Below are 23,175 nucleotides of genomic sequence, written 5' to 3' on the forward strand. Positions count from 1 at the left end.
GTCCTTTTTGTTATAAAATAATTCTAAGATTTATTAGTAATTTTCATAAATACATCAATCAGTGATCTAAAGTTCGAGACTCAGCTACAGCGTATTATTGAGAATTTTTCTCATTAATCAATTAGAAATCTAAAGTTCTCTTTAGTCTTATATTTTAGAATTAGCAACATTATGAGCAAAGAAGCTTCTATAAATATTTTGAGTCGGTGATGTTAAAAAATATACTTTTCTCAACTTTTTAGCTAAGATCAAGTATGATATTAAATTAATTTTTTTATAAAGGAGAATATGTTACAATAGCTTGCTGCTGGGATTCTCGAGTGTCACCCTAGCACTGTACTATTGCATGGGTTTGGCGTATCCTTACCAAATTTTTGAGCGGCCTTTTGGCTAAGATTAAATGTAGTATTTGTTCTTATCAATTTAATATTTGATATAAAATATTAAATTAATTTTTTATGAAGGAAAGTACGTTACCAGCATGTTCACGTATTATTTTACACACGCAACCAGGTATGGAGCCATGTATAACTTTGGTGGGGCAGTTATATATATATATATTAAAAATTAAATATGTTAGTACTAACCATAGTACCAATTATGAGATAATTGTAAAGGACTAAATTTTGTATCATATTCTATTATTAATAAAAGGTAAAGTTGGTTATTATATTTGTTTCAATTCAGTATCGATTGAATAAGTATAATAATATCCTTGGGTAGTAGGCTCTTATCTACAGCATAACAATTGGTTGAATTAATAGTGAGATATTGTAGATATACATAGAACACTACTCTTAACTCTTCCTAGTCAAGTATTAATATACAATGACAATATTAATGCGTTGAGATTAGCATGTAGGTCGACGGATGACTTAATCTCACAAGTCATGAATATGAGATATCAGGTCGACACATGTGTATATATTAGAGAATATATATTGAATGACCCGCCATAAGAATGTTTCATGGATCGTTATATGAGTGTACATAAACATTCTCATGTGAGTATTGGTATGAATAGTGCTTAGACCTGAAATCACTACGGTTCCTTGCATAAGGAGTTGTGTACTTTGGTATCGACAAACGTCACCTGTAACAAGGTGGATAATAAAGTCATCACTGGTATGCAATGAATTATGGAGAGGGATGTGAGTGATGTAGATGAGATATATCCCTTCCATATGACGGAAGCGATATCTGTGGGCCCCTTGATTAGTAGGCAGGGGCGGACCGACTGGGGGGCTGAGGGAGGCTTCAGCCCCCCCCCCCCCCCAGCTTGGCTGCCGTCCACTAGACATCACTGGACGGCAAGAAATTTTCCGCACAAAGGAAGAGGATGAGGAGGCTTCAGCCTCCCCCACCTGGACGGCTGGACGCCGGCTCGCCGCCCACTGCCATTGTTGGACGCCGGTGTAGCCATGTAGCGGTGTAGCCAGCGCAGACACGCAGTGCACTGCCACTGCAGAGAAGACGAAGGCACGAAGCGTTTTATTTTTTTTTCATTTCCTTACCAATTCTAATTAAAGCAGAGTGGGGCCCAAAGTCAAATAAATAAAATAATAAAAAATCAAAAAACATTAAACCGGACTGTAACTTTGTAAATTGTAAATATGTTTTTTTATTCTTTAGCCCCAATCCATTGCTGCAGTGCTGCTGCTCCGCATTTCGCAGACGGCGGAAACCTCAAACCCTAACTCCCTGACTTCTTAAGTTCTTCCTCCTCTCCGGCTCTCCCATAGGCCACAGTCCCACTCCCACTCAACTCTCCTCCAACTCCAAGGCTCTAGACTCTAGAGTCTAAGGAGCAAGGCTCCAAGCCTCCAACTCGCGGTCTCTCTCGCGAACAGCCAGGTAGCAACTGCAAGCGCCAGGCGGCGACGCCGACGCCAACAGTAGTCTGAACTCTGAAGTCTCCATTCTCCAACCAGCAACCTGCAAGGTTGCAACCAAGTCTCTAAGACTCTAACTCGAAGGCTCCAAGCTCCAACATCATTTTTTCATAAGGTTAGAACTTAGATTTGCTATGTTTTAACTTTTTTTTATTATTTGATTTTTTTTGGAAATGTACAGTCTACAGAATACCATATTACAATTTACCATTATAGTTTAGTTTTCTATTAGATTGATAGTTTTCCATTATTATTTATTTTATTTTTTTATAAAATATATAGAATTACATTTGTAGTTTAGACTGTTTAGTTTTCCATGAGTATTCTATTAGATTGGTAGAATGGTAGTGGTACGGTACTGTGGTAGTTTATTAAAGTTTTAGTTCAACATATATTTTTCCATTACATTTGTAGTTGTCCATTACATAATTTATTTTTAGTTATTTATTTGTGTAGGATATGGAGAGATTTTTTAAACGAACTCATAGTTCCGGCTCTAGCTCCTCTAATGAGCTAAATGTTATTGAACAAGTAGAAAATTAATCCCGTGTAGAATTAAATTTGGATGATATTGTTAGTGATCCAGGATTACGAAAACCAATTGAAGAATTTGATATTACTATTCGAGATCAAGCTCGAAGAGAGTATGCGCTCCAAGGGCCTTGTCAACCAAATGGTCATGTGTATCCGAAAATAAATTTTGGTAATCAAGAAAGAAGTTTTCAAAGAACTTGGTATAAAAAATATACATGGCTAGAGTATAACATATCAAAAGATGCTGCATTTTGTTTTTAGTGTTATCTTTTCAAACCTTTAAATAAAGAAAATGTAGATAATGCCTTTATAAAAGATGGATACAACAATTGGAAAAGGGCATTAGAAAGATTCAATCGTCATATGGGGACTGTGAATAGTTGTCACAATGAAGCTAGAATACAATTTGAGGCTTTTCAAGATCAAAGGCATAGTGTGGGGAATATTTTACGAGTACATAGTCGCGATATGGAAATTGATTATCCACTACAAGAAATTTTAGATTTAACCACACTTAATAGACAACAGTTTTTCGAGAAACTGTTGTCTTTTTGCCATTTAACAACGGTTTTATTGAAAACCGTTGTTGTTCACCATAATTTTTTTTAAATGACAACGGTTTTTAAAAAACTGTTGTCTAATGTATGTCAAAGACAATGATTTTTAAAAAACTGTTGTCTAATGTATGTCAAAGACAACGGTTTTAAAAAACTGTTGTCTTTTAGCGTTGCTTACTGTTGGTGCAACATCCCTCAGGTCAAGGTTGACCTGGTTGACCAAGCTGAGTCTTGGTTTGAGTTTAGATGTTTGACAATAAGAAATTGATTGAAGAAGAGTCAAGTAGGTCAAGGTTGACCGGATACTTGACTGGGAAGTCCTAACTGGGATGTTAGGTACAATGAAAGTCCTGGTGAGTGAAGCCAGGTGAAAGCCCTAGTGAGTGAAGCTAGGCAGATGGAAAACCCTAGTGAGTGAAGCTAGGTGAAAGTCCTGGTGAGTGAAACCAGGCAAGGGAAAATCCAGATGGATCAAGGATGATCGGACATCTGGTGTTGAGAAGTCCAAGTAGGTCAAAGGATTGACTGGATACTTGGCACGAGGAAATACAGATAGGTCAAAGGGATTGACCAGACATCTGATGGAAGTCCAAGTAGGTCAAAGGGAGTGATCAGATACTTGGCATGAATAGAAAAGTCCAAGTGGGTCAAAGGGATTGACCAGACACTTGGTGGGAAGTCCTAGCAGGTCAAAGGAGTGACCAGATGCTAGGCATGGTGTACCAACAGGTCAAGGTTGACCGGGTGTTGGTTTGGTAGGCTTGGGACTTGGTTTTGGGCAAAATCCAAGTACTGGATCGATCAGTGGATCGATCCAAGAGCTAGATCGATCAGTGGATCAATCCAAGCCTTTCCTAGCGAACAGAGAGCCTCTGGATCGATCCGTGGATCGATCCAGATGTCCCAATCGATCAGTGGATCGATTGGGACGCGGCTGCTTCGCGCGATAAGCGCTGGATCGATCCAGGCATTTTTCCCAGAGCACAGAGGCGCTCTGGATCGATCCGTGGATCGATCCAAAGCCTCCCCGATCGATTGGGAACATTCGAATCGATCGGGATCCGACTGTTGGCGTCGATAAAGGCCGCAGGCGCATGATTCCTTCGGCATCGCTTCTCCGATTCACTCCAGATCTCTCGCCAGCTCCTCCACAGCACTCACAAAGCTCAGATCGCTAGTTCTTGAAGGATCTTGGAAGTTCTCCAAGTCAAGAGACAGATCAAAGCCAAGAAGAGAAGCTAGGGTTAGGGTTTATACTTATTGTAAGCTTGTAAGCTTGTATTTCTTGTATCCTTTCCCTCTCTTCTTGTATTGAGTCTTGTAGGGCTTCTCCGCCCTTGGTAGTTACCATAAAGGAGAGTTTTATTTAGTGGAGGGTGTGTGTGTTGGTGTGGATCCTTGGATTAGTCACCTCTTGTGAGGTGGATACCAAGTAAACCAACCGTGTTAGCGTTGTGTGATTGTTTCTTTGTATTTCCGCTGCACATCTTTGAAGAAACAAGCAACGCCGAGCAACGAGCGAACGCGACGAGCTATTCACCCCCCCCCCCCCCCTAGCTACTTTTGGTCCTAACAAGTGGTATCAGAGCGAGCCCGCTCTTCACCGGAATCATCGCCGGAAGGTGGTCAAGGCTCAAGGAGGCACTAGTCAAGGGGGAGCCTCCAAGGTAAAGAAGAAGGTATCTTTTATTGAGCCTACCCCTTTACATTATGGTAAAAAGCATGATAGTTCTAATTTTTATCATTTTAATGCGATTTACAATAAGAATAGGAAGCATGAGGGCTTTAAGGAAAAGCATGTGGCTCTACATGCCAAAACTACCCAACCTAAGGTTAGGAAGGTAGATGGACACTTGGGCAAGAACACTAAGGATAATAGATACAAGCCCAAAAACAAAAATGCTCATGAGTGTAATGAAAAATCAAAATCTAAGGATTTAATGATAGAAAATCAAGTCTTGAGATCAAGACTTGATAAAATGGAAAAGACCCTAAAAAGGATGGAAAATATCCTAAAAGGGCAAAATGAGCATAACCTAGGGTTAGGGGTACAAAAGCCATCCAATGCCCATAGAGGTTTGGGATACAAACCCAAAGCAAAAAGGGATGTGCCTAGTTATCATAGGGTTCCATATAGCTATGGAACAAACCCTAAGTCTAGAGGTCAAGTCAAAGATACAAGGGAAGATATCCCTAGAAGTATCTTTGCAACCAAAGTGACTAAGACTTCTAAGAAGTCTAAGAAAGTCACTAACAAGGTCACAAGGGAGGCTATCCCTAGAGTTGACCTAGAAAATGTGACCAAGGCTTCTAAGAAGCCCAACAAGGTCACTAGGAAGGTATCTGAAGTTATCCCTAGTGAGTACCTAGAGCATCCAAGGAGCACCAATAGGTGTTGGGTTCCTAGGAGCATTTTCTCTACCCCATAAATGGGTTAGAGAGTGTCAACTCCGATTAGAAGGGTAGTTAACCCAACTTTGAGGAAATTGACACTCAAGGAGCATTTTCAAGGTTTTGTTAACCTTTGAAAATGAAATGGAATTATTATTTACTCCTTGAAAGAGTAAAATGTGCCTAATGATGGAAGAATTGATTTTAATCTTAAACGGCACATATTGGGAAATTCATAAGAACTACCAAGTTGGGAGTGTGGTATGTTCTTAGGAAATTGAAGGCAATCCGGGCCTTATTTTAAAAGTGCTACTCTTGTGGAAAAATGAAATATGCCAACATTTGAGGATATGCTTAATTTCGACTGGCACAAATTAATCAAGGGAATTAGAAATGTCAATTTAGGCTTTGGCATTTTCATGAAGCACTTTAGGGCAATCTAGGTTTAAGTTGTAAGTTTAGCTAAGATTTTAAGGATACTTAGATAGTTAATCTAGGTATATTTTAGTTATGCTAAATCTTGCCATGATTGTTTGCCCATCATATGCCATGACATCATGTCTATTTTTGCATTCATGTTTTATTATGAAAAATCCAAAAATACCATGTCATGACATTCATACATCATGTAGTTATAGGATATTTTCTTTTGAAAATTATTTCTTTTTGATGTATGTCATAACAGTATCATGCATTAAGTTTAATTCCTTGTAATTAAGGACAAATGGCATTTAACAACACTTATTAACAAGTGACATCCTAGGTAGATGTCTAATATCTTTAAAATGCCTAGATAGATATGCATGATCCCTAGTTTAGGGCAAAACCAAAATCTACATCTCACAAAGACTATAAGGTGACTTGTATGTGCTTTAGTGCACATTAGATACAAGTGAGATGTTAGGATGATGAACAAAGCTCAAGATGTTGATTTAGTGCATTCTTTTGAGCTTTTAGGTTCATCAAAACACAATAGTTATGTGTTTTCCCATCATTGGGAAAGCTAATGTACAAGTCATGTGCATTATGCCCAAGGAACATGATGGGATATTGGTTTTGAAAATGTTTTAAAAATGCTTTTGGAAAACCATAGTGAAGGCTATCTTTTGATAGTAATCACCATTGAATAGTTAGACACAAACTTGAAGAAAACGCTAAAGTTTTAGCAAGTTTTCAAGTTTGTGTCAATCTTTGAAAATCTGATGTATTTTCATAGAAAACTATTTTTCCATGATTAAGTATGCCCTAAATAATGTCTACACGAAATTTCATGATTTTTGGATTTTTGTAGAATTTTCTAGGGGTTTCTGAAGTTGACTGAAATGGAATTTCAGCAACTATCAGAGCTCTGATCGATCCATGGATCGATTGGAGTTCCTGAATCGATCCATGGATCGATTCAGAAGGCAAGTCCCCCGCGAGAAGAAGCTCGCTGGATCGATCAGCCGATCGATCCAGGTAGTCTGAATCGATCAGTGGATCGATTCAGAAAGGTTCAATCGATTGGAACCCAACTCCAATCGATCCAAGTTGCTGATTTTGGCTGGGAATGTCTGATTTCAGCATCTTTGAACCCCTTTGAGTCTAGGTAACCATTCCAAACCCACCAAAATACATTTGTATACATACAAAGGGTGTTTTCATGTGAAAACAAGGATGGATTGGTTAAGGAAGGCTTCATTGAAGTTTAGGTTGAGGTTTGTTTCAAATTTTGAGTATTTGAACCTCAAAACTTCTAAATTTGGGTTTCCTAAAGGTTTAGGGATTCCAAGTCATTGTTGGTGCAATGACAGAAGTTACCACCATGTCTTTAGGGGGAGGGACTCTTTAAAGACATGAAAAATTATTTTTAATAAACCTTGGAAGGTGGTTAACCTTCTTTAAAGAAAATGCTCATGTATGAGTTTTTGAACTTGAAATGGGGAGTGGATATCCTCATTATTTCAAGTGGGAACTCAAGTGGTTAGAAAATGCTCAAGGTTGGGTATTTGTCTACATTGAGGGAGAAGTTAAGGATAAATGAAGGGTATGGGACCTTCATTATCGTGTTGATCACAACAAGTGATGTTGTGAACAACGAGGAGCAACTCTTCAGGGGGAGAGTCGTCAACAAATGGATTTGTTGATGTGTACCCAAAATTGGGGCATGGGTTGATGTGTGCCCAAAGATGGGTTGATGTGTGCCAATAGGGGGAGAATGAAAGGACCTGTGAATGGGTGTAAGTTAGGCTTTCATTACCTAGAAGGAGTGTGCCCTCTTAGGAGGAGAATGAAGAGCTTAATTTATGTGTTCATTACCTAGTGGCATGAAGATTGAGGCTATAGGATTAGCCTAACTTACATGTGGTATTGTAAGTGTTATTGTGGTATTGTCAAACATCAAAAAGGGGGAGATTGTTGGTGCAACATCCCTCAGGTCAAGGTTGACCTGGTTGACCAAGCTGAGTCTTGGTTTGAGTTTAGATGTTTGACAATAAGAAATTGATTGAAGAAGAGTCAAGTAGGTCAAGGTTGACCGGATACTTGACTGGGAAGTCCTAACTGGGATGTTAGGTAGAATGAAAGTCCTGGTGAGTGAAGCCAGGTGAAAGCCCTAGTGAGTGAAGCTAGGCAGATGGAAAACCCTAGTGAGTGAAGCTAGGTGAAAGTCCTGGTGAGTGAAACCAGGCAAGGGAAAATCCAGATGGATCAAGGATGATCGGACATCTGGTGTTGGGAAGTCCAAGTAGGTCAAAAGATTGACTGGATACTTGGCACGAGGAAATACAGATAGGTCAAAGGGATTGACCAGACATCTGATGGAAGTCCAAGTAGGTCAAAGGGAGTGACCAGATACTTGGCATGAATAGAAAAGTCCAAGTGGGTCAAAGGGATTGACCAGACACTTGGTGGGAAGTCCTAGCAGGTCAAAGGAGTGACCAGATGCTAGGCATGGTGTACCAACAGGTCAAGGTTGACCGGGTGTTGGTTTGGTAGGCTTGGGACTTGGTTTTGGGCAAAAACCAAGTACTGGATTGATCAGTGGATCGTTCCAGGAGCTAGATCGATCAGTGGATCGATCCAAGCCTTTCCTAGCGAACAGAGAGCCTCTGGATCGATCCGTGGATCGATCCAGATGTCCCAATCGATCAGTGGATCGATTGGGACGCGGCTGCTTCGCGCGATAAGCGCTGGATCGATCCATGGATCGATCCAGGCGTTTTTCCCAGAGCACAGAGGCGCTCTGGATCGATCCGTGGATCGATCCAAAGCCTCCCCGATCGATTGGGAACATTCGAATCGATCGGGATCCGACCGTTGGCGTCGATAAAGGCCGCAGGCGCATGATTCCTTCGGCATCGCTTCTCCGATTCACTCCAGATCTCTCGCCAGCTCCTCCACAGCACTCACAAAGCTCAGATCGCCAGTTCTTGAAGGATCTTGGAAGTTCTCCAAGTCAAGAGGCGGATCAAAGCCAAGAAGAGAAGCTAGGGTTAGGGTTTATACTTATTGTAAGCTTGTATTTCTTGTATCCTTTCCCTCTCTTCTTGTATTGAGTCTTGTAGGGCTTCTCCGCCCTTGGTAGTTACCATAAAGGAGAGTTTTATTTAGTGGAGGGTGTGTGTGTTGGTGTGGATCCTTGGATTAGTCACCTCTTGTGAGGTGGATACCAAGTAAACCAACCGTGTTAGCGTTGTGTGATTGTTTCTTTGTATTTCCGTTGCACATCTTTGAAGAAACAAGCAACACCGAGCAACGAGCGAACGCGATGAGCTATTCACCCCCCCCCCTCTAGCTACTTTTGGTCCTAACACTTACATGATAATATACAACAGTTTTATTAAACTGTTGTCTATTGAATGTTGTTGAATCCCAAAAAAATAATAGTTTTTTTAACTTCACGGAAAAAACTCACGAACAAAGAGTTTTTTTGTTCGCGTGAGGCTAGGTCACCACTGTCGATTCCCCTTTCCCCTCCTTCCCAACCCGACGCTGATCCTCGCCGGCTATCGACGCCGCGATACTTCTTCTCCCCGCATACATAACCACCAGCCAAGAGTTACTCAACGCCGGCTGAAGCCTCATTGAGTCGTGCCTTGCTCCGATCAACGCCATAGCTGCCGTCGCCGAGCCTTAACTCTTCCCCGACGCCGGAGCCACGAGGAAATCGATCGCGCTAGCACTAAGTGTCCACCGCCGGCTAAGGCTCTTCTCCACTAAAACCTAAGTTTTGCTGAAATCACTTAGCATTCTTTTCCTTCACGTTTTCCCCCGACGGCAGCTTCTCCTTCTCATTTTCCTCGATAGTCTTCTTCGCGTCCCCCCTCCCGACGGCAGCCTTCTTCTTCACGTTTTCCCCACGGTAGCCTTCTCCTTCACATTTTCCCCCGACAGCAGCCTTCTCCTTCGTGTTTTACCCTGACGGCAGCCTTCTCCTTCGCGTTTTCACCTGACGACAGACAACCTTCTTGTTTATCCCCAACACAAAGCCTTTGCATTGAGACACCTCCACTTCCTCTTCTCTCTGCTCGGTAGGTTTCTTCCCTCTCCACCCCTTCTTTTTTTTCCTCTATGTTGTGCCATTAGTGTTCTTCCTCTCTGTAATGCCACTAGAGAATCGACCTTCGATTGGTCATCCTCTTTGAGGTTTCCTGGCCATGGGAAGAAGGCAAGTGCTTTGTAGCAGTTAGAGCTAGAGGCCACCGAACTTCTCAAGCCCCCTTCCCTTCAAGATATGTAGTTCATCCTAGGTTTGTAACCCTAATCCATCCATTCGTCCCTGTTTTTGCAATTGTATGAGATGCTACAAATCTGGCACAGGTCAAGGCCGCGGAGTGGATACCATGGTCATTGATGACTCTATGGTCGTCTTGTGTTGCTTCGATTGCCAATCTATTTGGATGATTTCTCCAGATAAATGCTTCCTAGAGGTTTAGAAACTTTTCCTCATTAGTGTTCAAGGTTTCTGTAAGATGAAGCTTATTTTAGTACCCAATATTTATTGAGCTCATATCAATCTTCGCCTTATGTTTTTTGTGATACCCGCTTGTTTTTTTTTTCTTTTTTTTTCAGTTATGTTGTCAGTTTGAATATATGGTATGAAAGTCTTGTTTGCTGTTACAATTGAAAGATAAATATTATACTATTAATGAGTGCTCATCATAGGCAATTCTGTAGGAAAAGAAGAGAGTTATAACTAAGTAAAAATACTATGCTGATAGTGTATTATTGCTTTTGTGTCATGTGCTTTTTTGTCTAGGTAATTACAATCTACTAGATACTTATTAAGTATTCAGATAGCTTACATTGCCACATATATAGCAGTATAATATTTCATAAATTTAATATTAGGATAAAACATCACATCCCCTTGTTAGTGTGGTGCCTTATTGCAATATAATTCGTATTGATTTAGAAGATGCATGGTTCCATTCTATCGAAATATGAGGTTGTGGTAAGGTGTCATGCAAAATATGAATGAGTTTTCTTTCCGTTGTTAAAATTATTTAATGTTTCTATTATGTTGTACAATATATCCATATTGAATCATCTGGCTACCTTATAAGAGCTCAGCATTCTAAACTCAACTTAGACACTGATTATTCAGTACATTTCATATCATTTCTCACATTTTTTTAATATCCTTAGATGCTTTAACTGATTACCTCTAAATGCGCTTAACAGTAGTTGAATGCCCTTGTTCAATTTAGGTTATTTATTTTGATGATGAGCTATAAAGTATTTAACTTTCGTTAATAATGTAAATTGCTTTTTGGTTTAAGTTATGTTATGAAGCAGTAAAGATTGTATACCTCTTTCACTCAAGACTATTTCTCAAGCTGGAACAAGTTAATTTTGTTAATCTATGTGATGCTTTGAATCCAGTCCTGCAGATGATTGGCATGAGAACATCTATCTTTTTTTAATTGTGTGTGTAAGTAATTGATTCTTTCTTAATTTTCTTAATCTCTTCTTCTATCTACTTTTTTATCATGCATGTTTTCATCATCCTATAGCATGTGTCATATTATGTTCACATAAGACATTAACATGGAGAAACAAATAGAAATATGTAGTCAAGTTACAAAATTTTCAAACTCAGATGTCAGTGCTTAGTAAAGTTACAAAATTTACAAAAATGTCCAAGATTATGACAAATATGTCAGTGCTTAGTATATATTTGCAGCTAGATAAGTTGGAATGCTTTACACCCTTGTTTGATGTGTCTCATGCATTCACAGCCAACTGTTAAATCTTCCAACTACTTGTGTTTTTTTGGGTTAGAGGTTAGCACTGAGTGCAATGCAGAAAGAAAGTAGACTACATTATTTGTTTGGAGAGACCAAGGAAGAGGTCTATTTAGATAAAGGAAACAATCTAGTCACTAAGTTTGTTCCTACTATATTAACTGATGAGAAGTTTCTGGAAGGAAATTGCATCTTTTCTGAGGTAGTCTACTGGTTAGTTTCAGTCTCTTGACAAGTATTTAAGAAACTTAATTATTTAGATCTTGCTTATGTTGTTGGTATTATCCCCCCATGTTCTGCTGAAATAAGAACTAGAGGAGCCTCCTGAACATGTAGCCTACCTTGCTTTTGAGATTTTTCTTGCAGGAGGTGAAGTGCAACAGCAACAAGAAGGTGAGGGGTTTTTCTCGTGATCAATGGTTCTCAAGGTCAGTCGATAGGTCCTTAATAATAATCAGATGAAGTTTGACTGCACTCCTACTCTACATCAATATAAATAATCACGCTCAAAGAAAGACTGCAATATCTTTAGTCAATCTTCTGGAATTTTTACATAGTTAACTAGAAAAATAGTTTAATATCGCTACTAGTATTTCATGTTTGGAAATTGATTTAAGCGAGAAGTTTGCAGGCTAACGACATCTTTGCCATGTGCAATTCAATCTTTGTAGGATCTTGAAGCACAAACAAAGTGATTGTTTGTGTTTTATCTAAGTGATTGTTTGAACAGTTTTATAGCATGCATCTTGACAATTAATATAATTTTAAAGATCACTATCAAGGAAGAATGTTCAAAGGAAAGTAAATTAGGCTAAGGAGAAGATCACGTAATTAACTATATGGGTAGGTTTCCATAATAATTCAACTTTTTCTTGATCTATTCTTATGTAGTCCATGGTACACATTAAAGATTTCACTGTAGCTTATTTTCAGTATTCTAACATGTAAATTAATACACTTCTGTGGATCCTCCAAACAATCTAAGTTGTGATGGATTGATATCCCGTTATGTTCCAAACCTTTGTTTTTTTTTTTGGAGCTTGTAATTTTCATTGCAAACAATCCATATGGTGTATGAATTACATTCAGTCCAGTATAAACTTAGCACTTTCGCTTCAGAGGCAATTTATGGGTTTTATTCTACAATCATGTTTACTAATTGATCAGATTGATTAAGAAGGGCGTTGGAGTAGCTTGGTAAATTTGTTTTGCTAGGTTATGATAAATTAGCATTCAGCAGAATAGATGTTTGGATTTCTTATTCAAATCACACAATAATATTTCTCTTGTCATTGGTGAAACAATCAATCCACTCTCATTATAACTTCCACAACAGAAAATTTTATGTTATTTGCCTACTACCAATGCAGTTTAATTGATTTTACATTGACTGAACAAGGCTGATTTTATTTAGGTATCAAACTCTCCCATTTGTTTTAGATATTACATGTCTTGTTTGTTAATTTCTCCAAACCATTATTTCTCAATTTGTTAACAAGGAAACTCATGTTAGCATAGTCATGATCAGAGCCTAATTATAGTTTACAATTATCTGAGTGTTATTGATTAACTATTCTGTCCTTTCTTCTGGTTCTTTTTTTTTTAAAATTTGTGCACTCATTTAGATGGTTTATTATTCTTGTTGTGATGAATTCAGGTCTAGTGAAAATACTGAAGAAGTATGACAAGAGAACATGAGCACTTATCAGGCAGCCCTTCAGCAGCCATTCTTTACAACTGATCTCCTATACAAACTCGTGAAGGAGTGTGTGGCTATGCTCGACCACCTCTTCCCCAGCAACAACTTGTCAATTTTAGCAGAATGCGACGGATAAAATGGAGTGCCAAAGCCGACACAATCAGGTGGGAGGGTTCCGGAGTTGGAGGAGATTAAATATACGCAGAGCTTATACATGAAGAGCACCGTAGCAGCGCTGCAGTCCTTGAAACATATTAGGAGCAAAAGGTCAACAGTCAAAACAGATTAGAAAATCTCGTGTTATATTGTTCTACCTTTGTTTTAATAGTGTTATCATTTTGTTGGTTGCTTATGAAATTTCTTCAGAATGTTATAGATATTATTTTTGAATGTTAGAAAATTGTATATTAAATTTTATTTTGAATTTTAGTATTTTGAATGATTTATAATATTGGAAAATTGTGTATTAATTTTTTTTTTATTTTTTATCTAAAAAAGACAACGGTTTTTCACCGTTGTTGTAGATAGTTTAAAACTGTTGTTGAAGACCCTGTTATTAAAGGTAGACGCTCAAAGACAACGGTGAAAAACTGTTGTCTTTGAAGGAAAAGACAACGATTTTTCATCGTTGTAAAACTATTGTCTTTGCCTTCAAAGACAACGGTTAAAAACTGTTGTCTTTGGGCACCCCTTTTAACAACACGGCCTTTAACAACAGTCCGAAAGAGGCTACGACAACGGTGAAAAATCATTGTTGTTAGGCTTTTTTCTTGTAGTGATCGGACTCGTTTAACAGCAATGTTGGATGTGACACGCTTTCTATTGAAGCAAGGGTTGCCCTTTCGTGGACACGATGAGTCAACTAGTTCTTCAAATAGAGGTAATTTTCTTGAGGTGCTTGAATGGTATAGTCAACGAAATGAAGAGGTTTCTAAAGTTATAAAACAAAATGCTCCTGCAAACAATCAATTGACTTCCCCAAAAATTTAAAAGGATTTAACACGTGCTTGTGCTTCAGAGATCACACTTGCTATAATCAATGATATTGGAGATAAATTCTTTTCTTTGATGGTTGATGAGGCTCGGGACAGTTCAGTGAAGGAGCATATGGGAGTTGTTTTGAGGTATGTGAATCAAAAAGAATGTGTGATTGAAAGATTTCTTACAGTTGTGCATGTGCCTGACACTAGTTCTCATTCTTTGAAAATGGCTATTGATGCTTTATTTGTGCAACATGATTTATCATTATCTAGATTGAGAGGCCAAGGTATGATGGAGCTTCAAATATGCGTGATGAGTTCAATGGATTGGAATCTCTGATACTACAAGAAAATCCATTTGCAATGTATATTCACTGTTTCTCTCACCAGCTCCAATTAATTCTTGTTGTTGTTGCCCATGACAATTTTACTATGAATGAATTTTTTGGGTATATCACTATGATTGTGAATATATCTGGAGCATCTTGTAAGAGGAGAGATCAACTTAGAAAGATTCAACATGATAAAATAATTGCTGAATTGGAAAATGGAGAAATTACTACTGGAAAAGGAAAAAATCAAGAAACTAGTTTAGCAAGACCTGGAGATACTCGTTGGGGATCACACTACTTAACATTATTTCGTTTATGCTCTATGTGGTCTTCAGTGATAGAAGTGTTAGGAAATGTACATGATGACGCCTCTTATTCTGCAAATAAAGGTATTGCCGTAGGTTTAATTGAGAATATGGAGAGTTATCAATTTGTTTTTGTGTTACATTTGATGAAATATATATTGGGAATTACAAATGAGTTATCACTTTCCCTACAACAAGGGGATCAAAATATTAATTATTCAAGCCATGCCCTTGGTTAGAAGTGTGAAATGTCGACTACAAGACTTCAGGGAAGATTGATGGCAGATAATTTTGGAATAAGTTAACACATTTTGTGAATTGAATATGATTCCAATACTTGATATGGAGGGCAACATGCTAACTCGTGGTCATGGTAGGCGTAGAGGGCAACTCATCACCAATTTTCATCATTATCATATGGAGATTTTTTGTCATGTATTATTTCTAAAAATATTTTTTTTTGTTAAAGAGATTTCATTGATTATTAATGTTATCATGGTTACAAATTTGAATGCTAGGTTGTTGATTTAATTATACAAGAGATAAATAATCAGTTTTCAGAAGTTAGTACGGAATTGCTTGGTTGCATATCATGTCTTCATCCAAGAAATTCTTTCTCTCAATTTGATGTTCACAAACTCATCCATCTTGCTTATTTTTATCCCGAGGACTTCTATGGTACTGATTATTTATTTTTGGAATAACAACTTATGAGTTACTTTTATAATCTGCGAGATGATCCTTACTTTTTTTCAATTGATGACTTGAGAATTCTTGCTCAGAAATTGGTTGAGACTGAAAAACATTTGGTGTTCCCATTGGTTTATCGTATGATAGAGTTGACATTAGTTTTACCAGTTGCAACTATTTCGGTTGAACGAGTTTTTTCTGCAATGAAGACTGTGAAGACTAATTTGCGCAATAGAATGAGAGATGAATGACAGTCTAGTTGTATACATTGAAATGGATATTTTTTTCTACAATTGACAATGAGCAAATATTACAACATTTTCAACAAATGCAGTATCGTAGAATCCAATTGCCTCCTCTTGTACTGACTCGTCGGCCGTCGCAGACTTCTGTGCCAACCAGGAAATGAAGCTCACCTATGGAAGAAAGGTAGACTAATCTTTCCTAAACTTCTAGTTTTTTTTCCTTTTGCAAGTTAGATTAAATGTTCTCAATGTTAATTTATCAGGTTATGGAGAATTGGTCGAGTATTATGTGGGACAAGGGAAAGGCTCTCGAGTTCTAGTCTCTTGGACTCTTGGTAAACTCTAACAATATCATTTCAATCACATATTGTAATTTGTAAGTATTAGTATTGCAGCCTGTTATATGGTTTAAATGAGATCCTAAGTGTTCAATAAGATCAATTAGTTGTGATTAACTTAATAGGCTAAATGGCTAATAGCTTTTGCATAGAGAGTGTTTCATGTTGTTAGTCATCAAGTGGGTTGCAAAATGAGATGTAGACCTATTTCTTATTGCTTCTGTATTGACAGAAACATTTGCTATTAAAGTGTTCTTTGTTCATCGTTGATTCCTTAAAATTCTGAACCTTTTTTTTTTTTTTTTTGCTCTGTTCTACACTATCTCTCATAAGAATTCCATGCATATTATGATTTATGTGAGTGACGTTCATGTTTATTTGGCTGCAGTTTCTGGAGCAACGTATATTATGCAAGAGTTGGAGCTTTGGAGGGATAAACACAGTGGAAATGAATAGATAGAGTCTAGAGCTTAACTCCTTTGTCCGTTAGATTTCAGACTTTATGTGTATAGTTTCTGCAGTATCGTATATTATGTAAGAGTTGATGTAAAACTTTAATTATTAAATATTTTTATTTAGTCGTAAAAAAAATATCTGTACAATTCAGTCCCCTGAAATTTTTTTTCTGGTTCCGCCCCTGTTAGTAGGACACAAGAAAGCATGGTCATGCTCAAATAAGTCAATATAAGATATTGAGATTATTTGATTGAGTGTATCTACTTAGATATCAAGAAACACAAAGGTTGATAAGAGGATGACACGGTCTATGCCTCATTAATCAATTTACATATCAAGGATAGAGGGACCAAGTCATACAAGATAATAGTCACGGACAGATTAGGTCGGATCTCAACTTTCTCGTCACTTGGGTAGCGGTGATGCCTTACTAAATGTCACTCATTGCTTATGTATCTAAATGTTGATTTGGGTACATTACCAATGTTACGAGAACCTATTGGATCACACACAAAGAACAAGTAGATATGGAGATGGGTTCATTGGATTTAGTATAATCCGAATTGGACTTATTGAGTAAGACTCAATTGGATCTAATTGTTGTATTAAGTTCAATTTAAACTAGACTCATTGAATCAATTCGAATGATTGGAATGGTGATTCATTGAATTCGAAATTGCATGAGAATCAATGAGTTAGACTCATTGGGTGAACTTGAGTTCACCATGAAAGTTGAATGGTCAAAATTGAACTATTGGACTGAATGGTCAATTTCGAGCCATTGGATTGGAAGATGAAAGAGTAAAACCCTTTGGTATTCATGAGATGGGTATATATATCATTTTGGATGATATTTTCATTATGTGAAAACTTTTAGTCTTCTTCTTCTTCCTCCTTCCCTCTCTTGGCCGAAACCCCTTGTGTGATTGTTATAACCTTAGGTGGTTTCCATCTCTTTCTTGTGAGTTTGTGAGACAAACGAAGGCAAGACTTGTTCGTGCGGATACCATAGAGGCGTGAACGTATGATCGTACTGAGATCCAAGCTGTATGGAGTTCGTGAGCACTCATCAAAGGTATAACCACTATCATGCAACTTAGTATAGATTGTTTTAAGCAATGTTTCTTCCCTTCGCATGGATCTGCTGGATAAAGGAACTAGAAGTTTTCTGCTGCGCTTTTGCGTGTTTAGCACCCCAGTTTCTTACAAAATATCCTTTTATGACCATCATTGGCTTCAAAAAACCTATTGTTATCTCGATCTCTCCTTCCTCTACCCCTTCCTCTAGAGTTTGAGAAATGAGTAGAGATAGAAGCTTTTAAAGCTTGCTCCTCTAAAGTTGAACTTTGGTTCATCTTCTGTTCATGGACCAACAAGGATCATCTTCCGTTCGCACCCTTACCTAATTTATGGGCGATTTTTTGGCTAAGATTAAATATAGTATTTATTCTTATCAGTTTAATATCTGATATAAAGAATTAAATTATTTTTTTATAAAAGATAGTGTTATCCGCACGTGCGTTCATGTATTATATTACACATGCAAGCAGGGGTAAAGCCATGTATAGCTTTGGTGGGGCAGTTGCCCCATCTCAATTTTTTGTAACCTTTAGAGGTGTATACAATATAAAAATAGTAGAGTCTTGCCTCACTAAAAAAAATAAAAGTAAGGGCAATCCTTAAAAATTAAAACTATTTTTTATATGTCAATTATTCTTCCCTCAAATATCTCCCTGCACTAGTTCACCTGATATAAGGGGCCTAGGTCATGCAACGCGTGTGCATAGTCACTAGTAATAATGAAAAAAGTGAAAAAGAGAAAAAAAATAATAAAAATTTTAGAATAACATGTAGTATGTAGTAAAAAATGATTGTTTAAATTTAATAAAATAGATAATTTATCCTAAATTTTAGAAATATTAGAGACCGAACTTCTTTATCGCTATTAAAATGTAAATTATAAGTTCCTAATTTATTTTCTTAAATGTTTTATGCCTTATACTCTAATAATTGATTTTAAAGGAAGTCGCTCTTTCTAATACAAAGGAATTATGATGATCCTATTTTCTCTAACAATTGCACTGCTTATTGATCTTACAATAATTAACAATTTATGAAGTGGTTGGTGAAGTCTCTTTAGGATTAGTCGATTTAAAACATTAAATATTTAATTATCCAAAAATAATAAAAATAATTAACAACTTATGCATACTTCATAGCTTAGATATCTAAGTATTTCTATCTTTCATTCACTTGAAAGTGATCGATTTGACCTCATAGAAATTTTCTATTGATTACCGAATAAATTTGAGAAGTACGGACATTTCATGGAGACGATTCAACATCTTGAGGATAAGCTATGAGGTGTATCTGGGATAAGTATAATCATCTTTTGTTACAATAGCCGAAAGATGAATAAATTCAAAAAGTACAGATAGGCCATGGGGACGATCAGACATCTCAAATGATTTGAACGCCACAAATGTTATGTTTATTTGTGTTGCGTTAGAATTAAACCTTCATTACTTAGAAAACTCATTCATTTACTAATCATCGCACTAAACTCTATACGTATAATTTTTTTAATACCAAGTATGTAGATCTTATAATCCAACTAATTCTGAAATAGACAATCCGATCCTATATTTCAACCACCAAATAAATCATAAAAATGTGACAGCTCCTAATGTAGCACTCATGCATCGCTAGAAATTTGATGGTCGCAAGTGCACCATATATAGGTGAGAATCCAACCCTGATCGCTTGGGATAAATGTTCAGTCTCTTACCACCTATATATCTATTTGAGTTATAGATTAGGGACCATACCCCATAACTATAATCGAATTGGTTCTAGGATGACAGAATTATTTCATTGGATAAAGATTGATTTTCAGATTTCATTTCTCTGAAAATTAAATGTCCTCTCGCTTTAGAAGTTGTTCAGTATAATAGATTTATTTCTTTTTATCTCGATGTGGGAGCTGTGGGACCGACGAGGAATACTTGAGGAGGACGAACCATAAACTGTCAATCAATTTAAACCAATCTCTTACCATTTAGAGCGTCTTGAACATTTATATCTCATTTGCCTAACAAATTAGTTTATCATGAGCTGCACGTGAAATAATCTATTTATGTTCCTATTTGATCGATTGCCTCTGACAACTAATTTCGACCTAGATAAAAATCTGCACTGCATGTGCGCTTCACGTGCAATAAAGTTTTAAAATTAGATGCAACAAACAGCCAGCACGTGGTGCGGCCATGCAAATGCTTATGAATGCAAACATGGGCCGTCCGACTAATACACGTGTACGGCGCTCCCCTTCATGTTTTTTTGACGAAGGAAGAAGGAGAAGATGTCTCCTTCACCTTCTTCTATAAGTCTGAGTCATTTATATTAATGATTATGATTTATTTTTTTAATCTAGAAATAAATTGACAGAAATATTAAAAGTAAATAAATCGGATTCTCATGTAGTAAAAGATGATTCGTTCATTCCTAGTGTTTCCGTCAATTTATTTTTAGGTCAATACGGAAGAAGTAAATCACGAATGATTATTAATCATTAATATAAATGATCAAAATATGGATAAATAAATTAGATACTCGAGATGATAGATAATGGATTTAAGGCCCGCTTTTGAGGAGCTCTCATCTTTAAAGAATATAATAAGATATTTATGATTCAATTCTTAATAATAATATATTTATAAAAAAATTTACTTTAAATGAAAGTTAAAGAAGGTTGGATTTCTAGGTTTCTTTGTTTATTTTTAAAAACAAATACTTTTAAAAATATCCAATTTGATGTTTTCTATCAATTTTAAAGTTACAAGCTAATTTACAAATTGATCCCCCAAAAATTAGCTTTTTGACAGCTTGTAATCCACTGTCGACCAATCTAAATAAAACACCCTTGCAAGGGATGTTTTTTTTGAATATTTGAAGTAGGGTATTTCTAGAATAAATAGTAAGTATAGGTTTATTTTGAGAAATTTCTCTCATAAATCATAATTGACTATAAAGCTAATAATAAATGATGCGTCTATATTTAAAGACATTGATTGACTGACTGATTCCGTTTAGAAAATTAAAGTAAACATTTGATATTGTTTCTAATTTTTAATACAATTATCCTCCTTTTCATTTTATCATATTATTAAAATATTTTTAGAAATTATTTCACTTTGGAATTATGTATTGAATTATTATTTTTTAATAATTCAAATTCAGTCATTTTAATCGATCAATAAAAATCGAGAAGTACGGTCCATCCAAATTATCAACCCATTTTTCAATTATTATTGCAAGTATTGAATTATGCACGAGTTTAAAATGGTTATCATCATTAATTTCGTTCTCATATCGCTTATTAAACAATTCTTATTCTATTTTATGTTTCAAAAAATAAATCAGGAGCACGACGGGGGAAACCCTATCTGGAGTCTTCGTTCTCCTGACGCGCCTCTCCGTTTTCCCGAGTCGCCACCGGATCTCTTCTCTCTCCTCGCCCCATGTGGCCGCCGTGGGCGAAGACATCCAGGTCCTCCGCCGCCGCCGGTTCGGCCGTCAGCTGCCGTTCCCCTTCCTTCTCCTCCTTCACCACCCTCAAGGACATCCAGTCCCTCCTGCGGGAGGACCAGCCGTCTTCCTCCCCCGCCCTCCGCCGCATCCTGCACCGCGCGCTCCTCGCCTCCTCCGCCCTACGCGCCCTCCGCCCGTCTCCGCCCCGCCGCTCCGCCTCCGTCGTCCTCTACTTCACCTCCCTCCGGGTAGTCAGGCGCACCTTCGAGGACTGCCGCGCCGTCAGCTCCATCCTGCGCGGCCTCCGCGTCGCCGTCGACGAGCGCGACCTCTCCATGGACGCCCGCTTCCTCCCCGAGCTCCAAGCCGCCCTCGGCAGCCGCCAGATCGCCCTCCCCCAGATCTTCCTCGCCGGCCGCTGCCTCGGCGGCGCGGACGAGATCCGCCGCCTCCACGAGTCCGGCGAGCTCAAGACCCTCATCGATGGCACCTCCACAGACGCCGCCGCCGCCTCCTCTTCCTCCTCCTGCGACGCCTGCGACGGCCTGCGCTTCGTCCTCTGCGCCGCCTGCAGCGGCAGTCACAAGCGCTACAACTCCGACAAAACCGGCGCCTCCTTCAAGACCTGCGGCGAATGCAACGAGAACGGGCTCGTCCGCTGCCCCCGCTGCTGCCCGGCCGTGACTCTCTAACCCTAATTTCATCCCTCATTCGCTATCGATCCTCTATTTTCCTTCTCTCCTTTTCAAATCAAAGGGAGATGGAAAACCGACATAGTTGTATATCAATTGCCTTTTGCTTTGGGACCAATTCTAATTTTTCAACATTAGATTGAATCAAAAATAACACCCTTTATTTTCCTTCTTCTTCTTCTTCCTCTTTCCAATCTCGTTCTCTAACATTCAAAACCAGATACAGTTGAGTTTCCCTCTTCTCCTGCTTCGCTATGCAGTTTGGAGACGGAGTTGATCAGGGAAGAAGAAAAGCACGCCATTATCACATGATTCAACCGACCACTGCTTCTGCTCCATTTGTCAACAACTTCTGCGACAAAGCTCGGTACGCTCCTACACACAGCTCAGTCCCCACTACTAATCATTGTTCTCCCATTTCCTCTTGCTTTTATTTCAATTCCCAGTGGGTTTCAGCTTTTTTATGCAAGTTGTTTTTTTATTTTAAATATGATTTTATTTATTGATAAATCTTTCATTAATTTAAACTAATGGATCATTGATATATTTGGTATCAATTTAAAAAATATTAATAATATGGATTTATTATTATTATTATTAATTAGGTGTCAAGGTTAATATTATAGTGATGGGTCATGGGTCGGACTGGATGAAGGACTTATTTATTGCTTTTGTTTCGCCTCGTTAAGACTTGGGTGCTTATGGTTTGTTTTATATGTTTTGTTCCGAATTCACTGAGTTCGGTCGTCTAACTAACCGATCGAGCAGATTTGCATTTTGATCTCATCCTTAGGATGGATCTCATTAGGACAAAGCATTTGTCATTTCTAATCTATATGTTCATTATATTTTTATTTATACTTTTATTTTTTTTAATTAGTACTATGTATCCAAGTTTTGACTGATCAATTTGGTTCTATAAAATTTTTTCACTCAGGTCTATCTTCACCATTAGTAATACATGGCAATTAAATTTTGAATTCTAAATGTCTGATTTATTATTGGAGAGTAACCATGACAGTTTACTCTTGGGGGCTATATTTTCATCGTATTCACATGATGAGATCGTAGATCGATTCGATTTGATCAATTTTCTAGGTTTTGGGAGTAGTAATGAATGTTCTGAATTATTGAACTTCATAATATTTTTCCATCAATCGCTTTTCATTATCAACGTGACTTGTGAGCTAACGTTGTTTAATAGTGTTAGTTCCTTTGTCTATATCATCAATTTCTTTCCGTAATGTTACTATTTTATTAAAAATCTCTCTCCCTTTACTAACTAACTTTGGTGAAGCCTAAAATGA

At 37.7% G+C, this 23,175-nt stretch overlaps 1 protein-coding gene, 1 non-coding gene and 2 pseudogenes across 2 annotated transcripts; all 4 read left to right on the top strand.

Moving 5' to 3' along the window:
- Window positions 1–221: 221 nt before the first annotated feature.
- Window positions 222–366, top strand: LOC122025974 (annotated as a pseudogene).
- Window positions 367–370: 4 nt separating this feature from the next.
- Window positions 371–526, top strand: LOC122025996 (annotated as a pseudogene).
- A 17,522-nt stretch (window positions 527–18,048) lies between these two features.
- Window positions 18,049–18,241, top strand: LOC122026018. Its single transcript, XR_006123996.1, has one exon. It is a non-coding gene; the product is annotated as a U2 spliceosomal RNA (small nuclear RNA).
- Window positions 18,242–21,034: 2,793 nt separating this feature from the next.
- On the top strand, window positions 21,035–22,721 carry LOC122022331 (uncharacterized protein At5g39865-like). The gene has a single exon (XM_042580292.1). It carries the CDS (start codon window positions 21,167–21,169, stop codon window positions 21,866–21,868), a length of 702 nt encoding a protein of 233 aa, XP_042436226.1. The 5' UTR covers window positions 21,035–21,166; the 3' UTR covers window positions 21,869–22,721.
- The last annotated feature ends 454 nt before the right edge of the window (window positions 22,722–23,175 follow it).

The sequence above is a fragment of the Zingiber officinale genome, chromosome 9B (assembly GCF_018446385.1).
Source record: "Zingiber officinale cultivar Zhangliang chromosome 9B, Zo_v1.1, whole genome shotgun sequence".
NCBI lineage: Eukaryota > Viridiplantae > Streptophyta > Magnoliopsida > Zingiberales > Zingiberaceae > Zingiber > Zingiber officinale.